General features: G+C 32.7%; 1 protein-coding gene across 1 annotated transcript; it reads left to right on the top strand.

Annotated features, from left to right (window-relative positions):
- Positions 1-2,683: 2,683 nt before the first annotated feature.
- LOC115994927 (5'-nucleotidase domain-containing protein 4) lies at positions 2,684-11,413 on the top strand. The gene is made up of 17 exons (XM_031119269.1): positions 2,684-3,194; positions 3,546-3,643; positions 3,985-4,104; positions 4,537-4,626; positions 4,745-4,860; positions 5,307-5,406; positions 6,067-6,138; positions 6,227-6,274; positions 6,361-6,438; positions 6,521-6,640; positions 6,988-7,093; positions 8,449-8,612; positions 8,947-9,081; positions 9,352-9,482; positions 10,616-10,678; positions 10,814-10,892; positions 11,006-11,413. Exons 1-17 carry the CDS (start codon positions 2,882-2,884, stop codon positions 11,108-11,110), a joined length of 1,938 nt encoding a protein of 645 aa, XP_030975129.1. The 5' UTR covers positions 2,684-2,881; the 3' UTR covers positions 11,111-11,413.
- Positions 11,414-13,816: the final 2,403 nt, after the last annotated feature.

The raw sequence follows: 13,816 nt of genomic DNA, 5'->3' as shown, positions 1-13,816 counted from the left end.
GTATATCTTATTTTGTGATTCAATAGACCCTACATTGAATACAATATCCCTATCAACTTATTGGTTATTTGGGTGGATGAATTTGCCAAAATACAATTTTATTGTATAAATATTGTTTAATTTAGGGTTTTGCTTCATACTTTTGAATGTGTGTGATTGTATGATTGCAAAACAACAAAAAATATATAGCTAGGAGATAGAGATGTCAATTCTATTTGTTGTTCATATATGGGGTTAGGTTTCCAACTATCATATTGTAGCCAAACTTGTAATTCAAGTAGATAATAATAATCTTATATTAAACTAGCCTTAACACGAATGGTCAAAGGCAATAATTTTATTTTTGTAAAAGGAAAAAAATTTTCATTCATCATAATTAGGGGTTAATACATTTTCCAATCACCAAAATTCCTTAGCTAGGAGTATGATGAGATGTAGCACAAAATATAAAAAACGCATAAATCTCATCACAAATCTAAGTATTTTTGTTGACTAGAAAATTCAATAACCCCAAATTTTGATGATTGAAAAATTTTATCCTTTTTTTTTTTAAAAATAGAAGAGTTTCAAAGCACGCGTGTGTGAAAAGACTAGTGTGTGTATCTATATATATATATAATCTCAATATTAGTAACATTTAACTTTTTTTCATTTATAATTATTAACTATACTAATTTAATTAAAAAACTGTTGGCAAGTATAAGCTTAATCAAATTACACTATTGTATGAAATTTAATAGGAAAAAAAGAACAAATGACAAACTCTATGATGTATTTATTTCAGTGTCAAATATGTATTACCTTATGAAAAAAAATATATTATTTTTTTCAACAAAAAAAAATTGCAAAATTGTTTTACATATCATAAAAAAAATTTTGAATTTAATATTTAGGGAAGATGCTGCCATTTTTTAAATATTTATGGAGAAAACAATTTTAAACAAAGGACAATGATATTAATTATAAAAATATTAAATTTATACATAATTAGCTAGACCTACAACAAGTATAAAATTTAATTTTATAAAGGCACTTTAGAAAATTTGATTGGAATATAATTCCATTGAATCTATTCAATCATCATAGATAGGTATCCTTCATCAAACCATAATTGTTTTAAATTGTGGGGACCCAAAGACCGAGGAATGATGCAACAAGCTGTGACTATCGTTATAAAAGCATTCTAAGCCTGATGAGGGGATTCGCCCAAGGATAAGAGGGGAAAAGGCAAAATACTTCCTGAAAGTCCAAATGGAGAGAGGATGATGTTCAGAGAGAGAGTCAAAGTAGGTGAAGGAAGTTTCCAATGAAAGCTCACCTATTGCCTTCGCATTAAATGACTAGCAACAGCTTTATCAGCTGCATTGATGAAGAAGTTACCTGAACAGTAGAATTCACAATTAAACAACTTCTTCTACCACCTTTAACAGAAGTTTAAAGGGACAAGTGTCCTAAGGAGAGTCGAAAGGATTGTAGATGGAGGGTTAAGATGCAATAAGCTTAGGAGTATATAAAGAAAGAAGACTTCTTGGTAAAAGCCCCCAAAAAAATCAAGGAGAGAGAGAGAGAGAGAGAGAATATTGTACCTTTTTGCGCAAGAACATCGTCCTCGAGCGAGATTGTAAAGAACCATTTATATACTTAATTTTTGACTTTTGTTCATTCCCTCTCTGTTTAAATCCTCGGGCTAAGCCAAACTTGTTTTACCCCACTCTCTTCACAAATATCTATTGGTTTGGGTCTAGCTGGATAACACAAATCTCACTATTCTAGGTGAGTTTGGGCCGCCAGATTTTCGTGCTCATACTTATATAATGTGAATTTTTATAATTTTTATTTTAGAATTGAATATTTAGGGAATATGCTGCCATTTTTTTAACATTTATGGAGAAAACAATATTAACCAAAGGACATTAATTATAAAATTATAAAATCTATACTTTTTTTTTTTTTTAATAGAGAATTTTAACCTAAGACATCCGCTTCCGATAATATCTCTTTATCATCAGACCAAGACACCAATCAGTTTTTGGTATAAACAGGGATTGAACCCTAGATCTCTTATTCAACCATTAGAGATTTTACCAATTGAGCTATAACTGGAACCCACTGTTAAATAAAATCTATAGATAATAAGCTAGACTTGCAACAAGTATAAGATTTAATTTTATAGGAATGTTGATTGGAATTTTTTTTTAAGAAAGTGATTGGAATATAATTCCACCTGAATCTATTCTATTATAAAAAATAAAAATAAAAAATAAAAAATGCTATATCCACGACAGTTCACAATATTTTCACAACAAATTATAGATGATAAGTTATTATTGGTTCTAATTTGAATTCACAACTTAAATTACTTTTTTATCCACTTATAATAATCAATAACAACCTACCACTTACAATTTGTTGTGAAAATATTGTGAGTATAGCATTTCATCACAAGAACAATTATCCCAAACTATTTCAATCAACGAAAGTCTGATTTATTTATTTTTTTTATAAAACAACATAGTGATTGAAATCTCAATAACAGTTTAACAACATGGATATAGGATCAATCAACAAAAAAAACATGGACATGGGAAATTCAGTTCCAATGGGAAAGGAGGGATAAAACTCGTTTTTTAAAATGGTATATACTAAAATCAGCAACAATACGACAGAAAAAGTAAAGCTTGCAACTTTATCCACAAAAAGATCTTTGTGTCTTTGGCCTTCACTGTCACAGTCCTGGGTCAAGTCAATTACTCAGTACCATGTGGTATAATACACTACCGTTACTTCTACTAAAACTGAAGATATTTTTGTGTTCCTGTTCCTAGTTTTTCAGACTTGGAATCTTGTTGCCGGAAAAACCTGAACTAACTAGGAAAAAAAAATGATGTTGTATGCCACAGAGGTTTTGGGCAATTTCTCGGTGACACTGTACAGAATCAGAGAGACCCATTTATCAAATTCAATGGCAGTGTCCACCAACTATCTCAGAATCCCAGTTCTAAATCTTGTTTCCAGAAACAAACCCACTTCTCATATCACACGCATGACGTGTTGTTGCAGCGTTGAAGCCAAGTCGGTTGGAGTCGGTGGCGACGTGTTCTCTGTCACATCGTCTAGCAAGTCTGATGTTGATTATTTGGGAGAGAGTACCAAAGGGGATTTGAATCTCAAGCAAGAGCATCTTCAGGCTTTTGGTACACATTAAAGTACTTGTCTTTTTTAATGAATTATCATGTGATGTCTTAAAGAAAATGGATGTCTTTTGCTATACAATTGCAAGCATTTTAATACGTTTTTTCAAATGATCTTTGTCTTTTACTTGTCAATGTCTTCTATTTTGTTTCTTTGATTTTAATTGGTTGGTTAGTATGTACGTTTTTTTCTACTCTTTAAAATATGCATTTAAAAAAAAAATTTAATTTAAGGGGGATTTGATTTGATCCCTACTGGAGACCAGACAATGTCACTGAGCTACAGGACTATTTATAAATGATTTCTTACGGCTTTTACTAATCACGTGGCATTTTGGGTCATCCCCCATGTAGGAATTGATAGTCAGACAACCTTAGAAGGTCCAATTGAGCAAGTAGCTAGAGTGGAAGCTGAAGAAGCTGAGAATTTGCTTAGAGACTTGGGTATTCCGGTGCAGTAAATCATTTCTTTTCCTACATTTGACTGCTAATTTCTATAGATGTATAAAAAATATTTACTTTTAGGCTGGCCAAGTAAGGAGCATGTTTTTCTCCTTTCAAGATATCTTTGGTAACCAGTCTATTAAGTAGTTACCTTGATTTTTCTGATATAATATCAAAAAGGTAGTCACTAGTCTTCTATTTGCCTTGTTTCATATCTCCTCATTATAATATTAACCTCTTCCCAAATTAAGCTGCATTTAGTCATGTGATGATGCTCCAAAACTAAAGTTTCTAACATTTTAGTAGTGCTTCTTTTGCCAATTTCATAACTTTCAGTTTTAATATGCAGAGCCCCTCTTCATCAAGACATTCACCTCGTGGTATATTTTGTAGTCGTACTTTGAATCTCCGATCAATCAGTGCCATTGGCTATGACATGGACTACACCTTAATGCATTATAATGTGATGGTAAATCAATTTTATCATGTGTATGCATGTTTTGAATTTTTTTCTTTTTTTTTTTAAGATTCTGAATTACATTATATGTTTACAGTAAATGCCCTGGGTACAGACTAATGTCATCTTCAGATTTACTTATGCTTAATGAGGCATCAGATTACAGATAGCTCTTTATTGATTCTGGTGTTTTCTTTTCTTGCATTGGTTAGCTTTAATTTTTTTTAGCTTAGATAAAGAATGATGGAGACCTTTATTCCTTTTTTTATGCCTTATATAAAGCCCCAGCATTGGAGTTTGATGTTGCTAGGAAGTTTATTTGTAGGAATAAATTTATTTACCAATTTCATATTTATCCTCTATACTTTTCATTTAAACAGTGGTGTTCTGTTCCTCATCGGACAATTGGAATTTTTTTTTTGTCATGGGTCTGTTCTCTTGCAGGCTTGGGAAGGTCGGGCATATGACTACTGTATGGAAAATTTAAAGAACATGGGTTATCCTGTTGATGGACTTGCATTTGACCCAGACTTGGTGACATCTTCATTTCTACACAATTTTAAGAGTTTGTAAATCATGACATTTTTGCTGGTCCTGACATTTGTTTCTCTTTCCTGTAACTAAGCACAAACTGTTCAATTGTTTCATCTAGGTGATTAGAGGCCTTGTCATAGACAAAGAGAGTGGTAACTTGGTTAAGGCTGATCGATTTGGTTATGTAAAGAGGGCTATGCATGGCACCAAAATGCTATCCACTCGGGCTGTAAGGTATGTGTTTAAAAATTGTCAGCTTGATTATGGAAATTGTTTTAAGGAAAGTTGCCTACCTAGTTTCTGAACTGTGGAGCAATGGCGAGGTCTAATTGCACACACACAAAGTATACACCGAGATTATTAATTGGCTAGAATATGCTTATACAAAATGTTGATCATGACCATTCTTTTGGGGAGACAAAATAAATAAATAAGGCCAAGGTATTATACCTCAAGTTCTGTTTCAATCTTTCACCCATATCGTATATATGCCACTACAAAATGTTAATTACTGCATTTATCCTGTGCAAGGATTATGTTTATGCTTTGGCTCATAGACTGCCCTTCATTGTCTAGTAAATATATTGAGCAGATCAGCATTTAGTATTTTGATGTATCATTCGTAGAAGAATTGGAGTAATATTTTTTATAGTGCAAGCTTAACTTTCTATGCATGGAAGTGAGATGTATGGGAGGGAACTGGTGGATCTGCGGAAGGAGAATCGATGGGAGTTCCTGAATACGCTATTCTCTGTTTCAGAGGCTGTGGCTTATATGCAGGTAGTTTACCTTATAGACTAAGATAATGCTGAACGTCTTAGTCATCTAGCATGCACTAATTCTTTTTTAGGCTTGAATTCTACCTGTCCATCTTCACATTCTCATTATACTTTAAGCTAGGAGGGCCACTGATCCCATCTCATTTTCATTGAGCTGTTTGTAGAGATCTCTTGCAGAACTCCATTAATGGTAATATCAAGTGGCCTTTAAAGTTCTATGAAATTAATAGAAATTTTTATGTGGAGAGTGATCAAGATTTTAAAATTTGAGAAAAATGGAGAATGCCCAATATATGGTTTTCAAATAAACATATGAGTTTGCTGTATTCCAAATAAATAGAGTTATTGGATATTTTCAGAGCAGATAGGGAATCAATTTGTTGAGAACTGAAACAAGATAGAACCAGGCTGCAAGTTTTGTCTTTCACAGCAATACTGTGAACAAATGGGTTACCATTTCACAGTTCATATCATCTTTCATGGTCTTGATACTTCTAGTAACTTTAGATTCTACGGCATATTTTTCTGTTTGCTTCTTATGCACTGCACCTCATGCATTCACAAAGATGTTGAGATTTGACATGTCATTTTATCACTTCTGTTATCCTTTTTATAATCAACAATGTCTTGAGCTTTATTAAGGTCGTGTAATTCCTTCCAGATGGTTGACAGATTGGATGATGGAGCTATAAGTGCAGAACTTGGTCCTCTTGATTACAAAGGGCTTTATAAGGCAATCTGCTCCAGAAAAATTTATTTGATAGTGATATACTGATGTTAGTTACTTGTCTTTCTTTATTAACTCTTGAGATGGTTTTCAGGCTGTTGGAAAAGCCCTCTTTAGGGCACATGTTGAAGGTCAACTTAAGGTATATATATATTATAACCATGGATATAGATTGCCTGGTGTTCAATATTTTGGTTCAACCTCTATTTATTCGTGGCAATTTTACAGAGTGAGATAATGTCTAAGCCTGAACTGTTTGTTGAACCGGATCCAGAGCTGCCTTTGGCACTTTTGGACCAAAAGGAGGTATTATTTTGTAACTTTTTATCTTTGCATATCATGTGAAATCCTTTTAATCCTTATTTACTAGGGAATTTTTATATTTCAGGCTGGTAAAAAGATCTTGCTTATTACCAACTCAGATTATCATTATACAGACAAAATGATGCAGCATTCCTTTAACAGATTTCTTCCCAACGATATGGGTTGGCGAGATCTATTTGATATTGTGAGCATATCTCTTTCTCTTTATGCTAACTGACTGTTATTATTCATTAGGTCCTTTGCTAGGTGTTCCTTAAACTATAGTAGGACAAGCATCAGTTATGACTATATTTGTTACTGAAGTATGGTACAAAAATGTTGTTATCATCCTTTCCCAATCATGCCTGAGACATCACCATTAATTGTTTTCAGAATGTTATCCTACTTGGATCATTTATTTTCTCTTTTAATATATATGGGGGAAAATAACTGGGTTGACATATAATAATAATAATAAGAAGAATAAAGGTCTTCTAACAGATCTTCAATAGCAGTACATGTGAACTTTCTTTTCCTTCCCCTCATGAGTAGGTAATAGTCTCAGCAAGGAAGCCAGAATTCTTCCAAATGTCACACCCGATGCATGAGGTGGTAACAGAGGAGGGCCTTATGCGTCCATGCTTCAAGGCTCGTACAGGTCAGTGATGTTTTGGTTATTTTGCTTGTCAAACCATTGGACTGTATATTTTTTTTTTTTTTTTTTTTGAGGCAAATAAGTTCAAACTTTTACCTTATCATGTTATCCCATTAGTTACATTTGGTTTCATTTCTAAGATGCATGAAGCTAGTTACCTTATTCTGTTCTGTTGTACAGATTATAACATTGTCATTATTAAGAACTTTATATTTACTGAAGATATTAGGAGTAGGCTCACCAAGCAATAAATAAATAAGTTATAAGAAGTAAAGATACTGTCCCTGTATAACATGCCATAATGGTTAGGTTTGGATTGTTTTGTCACATTTATTGTTTTATAGTTGCTTATGAAAAATAAATGCCTGACTAAGTGGCAAGGCAAGCACAAGTGTATTGTGACACACTTGAGAATTTGTACTCTGTATAGTTTGGTCGTACACAATGTGAAAGCTAAGTTGGCTGGTAGGTAATTTCTGCAATGAATGTTGGCATATCGTGTGATAAATAAAATTATTGCTTACTAAGCAAGCATAAAGCATCAAACTGTTATGCATTTCTTAGCAATGCATGTGAAGTAACCAGCAGACCCCCATGAAGATTTCTTTTACAAACATATGTCCAGACCACATGATGATTTCTGTGAAGCCTTATTCTGTTCTGTTGTACAGATTATAACATTGTCATTATTAAGAACTTTATATTTACTGAAGATATTAGGAGTAGGCTCACCAAGCAATAAATAAATAAGTTATAAGAAGTAAAGATACTATCCCTGTATAACATGCCATAATGGTTAGGTTTGGATTGTTTTGTCACATTTATTGTTTTATAGTTGCTTATGAAAAATAAATGCCTGACTAAGTGGCAAGGCAAGCACAAGTGTATTGTGACACACTTGAGAATTTGTACTCTGTATAGTTTGGTCGTACACAATGTGAAAGCTAAGCTGGCTGGTAGGTAATTTCTGCAATGAATGTTGGCATATTGTGTAATAAATAAAATTATTGCTTACTAAGCAAGCATAAAGCATCAAACTGTTATGCATTTCTTAGCAATGCATGTGAAGTAACTAGCAGACCCCCATGAGGATTTCTTTTACAAACATATGTCCAGACCACATGATGATTTCTGTGAAGCAAAATTAGCTGAATGACTATATTCTTAAATTGGTAAAAAAAATGCTATTTATGTTTTCAACCAACATGATAAGAATGCTGAGAAATCTGTAAATACATGCCAAGTTATATGAATGTGTTTTGTGGTGTGGAGTGATCATTTGATATTGCTGCTCTACCTTAAGTTTTTCAAAATGATTCAATATTCTCATGCATTCACTCTACTATCTTCTTCTGCAGGGGGTTTGTATTCAGGAGGCAGTGCTCAAATGGTTGAGAATTCTTTAGACATCCATGGAGATGAGATATTATATGTTGGTGACCACATTTACACTGATGTAAGTCAATCCAAAGTTCATCTGCGATGGCGAACTGCACTAATTTGTCGAGAATTGGAAGAAGAGGTTAGTGTATCTGACATCAGTTGGAGTTTCTTTTCATGGCTGTTTGTATTTAATATTTCAAATGTCTCTATAGTTGAATCATTTACAATGATGGGCATAGTATATTAGACACAATGGCAGTGACTAAAATTGAATCGAAAAGAATATTTGGTGGTCTCAATAGTAGTGACCAAATGATGCTTTGTATTGAACTGTGTTGGTTCTATTGACCAACACTTTTGAACTATAAATTGTAATGCTATGTCAGTTTACTTACTGTTTGATATTTCTGACTCAATTTACTTATTAATACTAACAAGAGTTGTTTGTGTTTAATGAAATACTGGAACTGCAGTATAGTGCTTTGATTCGTAGCCGGGGTCGTAGAGCATCACTAATAGAGCTTATAAATCAAAAGGAGGTTGTAGGCGATCTTTTTAACCAACTTCGGCTTGCTCTCCAAAGGCGAACAAGAGAACGTCCTGCTCAAGTAAGCTGTGTCCAGTTATATGCATTATTAGCTTGCCCTATTCATCATGAACTTTGGTCTTCTGATGCTTATCTTATTTTCATAATCCCCTTCCTACTAGCACGCTAAATATTACTTTTCATTATTTATATTGATCTCAATTTTGAAATTTGTGAGTCTTCTTGTTCTAAATGAATAGAAATACTTAGATAGTTTTATGATTTCAGAAATAATGTTAGTCTAGCAATGTAGTTCTTGATAATTAATGTGAAATCTCTGTGTGTATTTCAGACCCTTGCTGCAACTAGCATGGATGATCAAGAACTGACAGAAAGCATGCAAAAGCTACTTATTGTTATGCAAAGACTAGATGAAAAAATAGCTCCAATGCTAGAAGCAGATGGGGAGCTCTTCAACAAAAGGTTAGACTCAGAGTGCGTTTGGATTGGGCGTTTTCGCCCAATCCTGTGTCTGCGTTTTTTTTTTTTTTTTTTTTTTTTTTTTCACGCGTTTTGGGTTTGCGGCTACTGTTCATGCACTGTTCAATGAACAGTAGCCGCAAACTTTGACTTTTCAAATTTTTTTGACCAATCACAACACATCGTGTACTGTTCACGGACCCACAAATTTCACTTTTCAGCAACTTTTTCATTAAAAATGGGTCCCACGATACTATTCACACATTTAAAAATTATTTCGCTACAGTATTTTTCAGTTTTCAGTTTCAATTTTCAGTTTTCAGCTGTATCCAAACGGACCCTCAGTGAACTTTTGGACTAGAAATTTAGAATCCCTTTTCTCTCAACATATCAAATCATCCATATATTGTCGGCCTCATACTACTTCCGGTATGTATGTTTGTATGTCAGGTTATACCAAATATTTATTTGACTTGGATGTTGTTTAAATATTAATTGGGCCACATCATTGTCACCCAAGCTATATCACAGCCTTTGGCTATACAAGCCATTTCTCTTAATCTGCTTGACTCTCCTGCCTCATGATGATGACTTTATTCATGTTGTTATCTAGTGTTAGAATATATGTCATATATTATTAATGTACTTCTCATTTTCTTCCCTATATTTTCACTTTTTTGGTGTTGGGGGGTGGGGGGGGGGGGACCATTTTTGAAGTTCTTTGGCCATCAGGGTTATTATGTGGAAAGTGAATGTCACAACTTTTTTTGTACAAGGATTTGCCCCATCACTATTCACTAATACAATCACAAGTTTGAGAATGTAACGTGTGCAATGCAGAAAGGATTGAAAATACAAATACTGATGCAGAAGGGTCAAGATTACCATTTGATGTAGTTAATTACTAGCCCCCAAATAATTTTTTCACATAAGTTTTTTTATCTAATCTGTTGCTTCACCTTGCATCCCACATCAAGAACTTCTTAAACTTATCGACTTATTCCCGCTATGTTGAATTTACTTTTGGCTTGATGCATTTACATGATTACATTTTATTTTAATTTATTTATGGTGATGTGTGAAGATTTAACACATTCTGAACATAGAGTTGACATGATGCACCTGTTCTGCATTAGGTGGGGGTACCTTTCACGTGCAGGGCTGTGGGATAAAAGCCATTTGATGAGACAAATTGAGAAGTATGTTCTCTTTTCTTGAGATGCTTCACACATAGTTTCATGCATAGATTTCTAGTCATTGCTATTAACTGAGGTTGAAGTGTAATTTTAAATATTCTCCTAAAAAATGGTCATTTTAAAATCTTCATAATGCAGGTACGCTGATATATATACCTCTAGGGTCTCAAACTTCTTACACTATACACCATTCATGTATTTCCGTTCACAGGAACAGGTATTTGGACTATCATGGCCTCTTAAACATGTAATCCAAATTGGTATTAGCATCTAGTAATTTTTTCTGTTTGGTAGATATGCTGACTTTGAAACATACCTTCTCTTCTGCAGACGCTTGCTCATGATGCCTATTCACAACATGATTCGCAGCTTGATGATGGTGATGCCTATTCACAACACAATTCGCAGCTCAGTGGGAAAATCATCGACAATTAACACAAACCTTATGTTGTAAAATAGTAGGGTATTTTGTTGGCTTCATTGTTGTTGATGGCAAATGGATATGACGGTAGAAGCTATCATTTTTAAGTTGACAAGACAATGCTGTCTCGGACACTGTTCTGTACAATGGCTAATGGTAACATGGTAAATAAGGTTACTAAGGTATGGCCTTGCTTCCTTTTTTCTTTTCTTTTTTTGAGGAACATATGGCTTTGCTATTTACCTACGCCAAATGCCATATATTCTAGTATATTGCTGAGTGATAAAGATGGATATTAGAGGAGGTTTTCGGTTTTATATCAACAATGTACAAATAAGGAGAATCAAGATCAACTCACTCCTCCGCTTATTCTAACATTAAACAATCAAAAAAAAATCAAACAAGCTCTAATTCAATTCAGGCGACATTTCTTTCTTCTATAAGGTACAAGGGTGAAGTTGTAGGCTTAAAACGCCATTGAAATACATAGGCAACTTATTGAAGAAAAAGAATGGTTATGACCAACAAATCAAAACTGCAATGCTTAATCCCCTGATGGATGATCTTTTTAAAAAAAATTTGGATAAATTGCACCAACCTCTTTGAGGATTCACGCAATGACATTCTTCCGAATAAAATGACACTTCCCTTGGGATTTGTATAAACCATGCAACAAATAAATATGTCATCTCACCCTCTGGCTTCTTTGATGGGATATTCTATTTCATTTATGAATCACAAATCTCAAGTCTGGGTATGAATTTTTATCAAAAAGAAAAAGAAAAAGAAAAAAAATTTTATCAAAAAGAAAAAGAAAAAAAATAGTATGATGAATACAAATTATTGGCGACACTTTTTTTATTCCATTTTATATTGTACAAATGACAACTCGACATTTTTTTTTTTTTTTTTGTGATTTCCCTAATGATATATCTAGAGTTTATATGGGCGGGGAATCAAACACATCATACATGGCTACAATAATTGACAATTGATAAAATATAAAGTGGAACACAAAAAATAAAACAAAAATTTTTTATTCGACATGGATTATATGGATATTGCTAGAATTTTTTTTTTTTTTTTTTTAGCTAAATAAAAAAGGATTTTACTAATGTGTACTCTAAGGGCACACAATAGTATACCATTTTTGAAAAAAGTTCTATCGAGAATTGAAAAAGTTTCCCTATAAAATATTTCTAAAAATAGATGACTTAATGTGTGCCCTAACCAAACCCAATAAAAAATTGGATCTCCAATATAGACTTATTGACTTCATACCACGTGACATGACGATAAATACCACGAGTATTAATGGGCCTTAGTAGGGCTAAATGTATATGAGAATAAAAGGTTTTAGCAAATGAATAATGGTTTTATATTGGACAAGAATTGTGTCTAGTGCCCTCAAATCTAATAAATTGCTAACATGTGGGGCAAGGTTGGCTTGATATAATAGGGAAATGATATATTCACAACACGTTTACAACAATTCCTTAGTTGCAGGTTGTTACTGGTGGACAAAAAAGTAATTTTAAAGATGAGTTCAAATTAGAACTATAACAACTTATCACTTAAGATTTATTACGAAAATATTATTGACTTAGCACTTCTTTAATATAATATGAGGCAAGGCAAAAACTTTAAATGGAGCATTTTTATATTTAAATATTAATTAAACAAATTTATTTAATACTAAATAAATCAAGATTAATTTTAATGAATTAAATATATAGGCTGATAAATTAATATCAAATAAAGTAAGGTTAATTTCTGATAGAGTATTTTTTTCTTTTTTGAGAGAATTTCAACCTATGGCATTCGCTCTTAATGATAGCTCTTTATCATTAGACCAAGACACCAATCAGTTTTTTGGTGTAGGTAGAGATTAAAGCCCAGATTTCTTATACAACCATTAAAGACTTTATCAGTTGAGATAACTGGAACCCACATTTCTAATAGAGTATTAAATATACAGTTCAAGCATAAAATTAGAAATAAGGGTGGCAATTCATATTAGCGGGCCATGTTCTTGTCATGACAAGGTTAAGAATATTCGAATACATAGCTTAATTCTAACCCAACTCATTTAATAATTATGTCAAAATCCCTCAACTCTAACACAATCAGTTTATTAAGTGGTTTGACATGACACAACCCGCTTCAACCAGTTTAATAGATAATTTAAGAAAACTAAAGCGAATAGTGAGTTTTTATTCATTGTTTTGGGTAAAAGAGTTAGGGCTTTCAGAGTTTTAATGAAAGAATTATCAATATAATCAATAAAATTCTTTTAATTGCTCCATATTAATCAGGTTGATTGCGGGTTAAGCAGGTCAACCTATAATTGACCCATTTTATTAACCATGTTAATGTGTGTTGATTGATTTTGACACGAATTCATATACACCAAATACTAATCCACAAAAAAACTGCGTTATATTCATTTCAAGTTCACAAGTTGTGTCATATATTGTTACTCCTAATTAGAAATTTGACAAAAAGAAATGAAATTATTTTTTTGATGATTATTGTTTTTTGATGAATGCACGATTTGAACATTAAAATTTTTATTCGAAGCCAATAAATTTTATTAATTGAGCTAATTGAAATTTAGTATGAGTGACATGTTTGCTAGAGATTCAATGGAGAGAATCATTTCAATAAATTATTATTATTATTTTTTTAAAATTTGAAAGTTATTGACTTTTTGTCAATGG

Source organism: Quercus lobata, chromosome 6, assembly GCF_001633185.2.
Source record: "Quercus lobata isolate SW786 chromosome 6, ValleyOak3.0 Primary Assembly, whole genome shotgun sequence".
Lineage (NCBI taxonomy): Eukaryota > Viridiplantae > Streptophyta > Magnoliopsida > Fagales > Fagaceae > Quercus > Quercus lobata.
The sequence above is the reverse complement of the archived record's forward strand: the minus strand, read 5'-3'. Positions and strand labels throughout refer to the sequence as shown.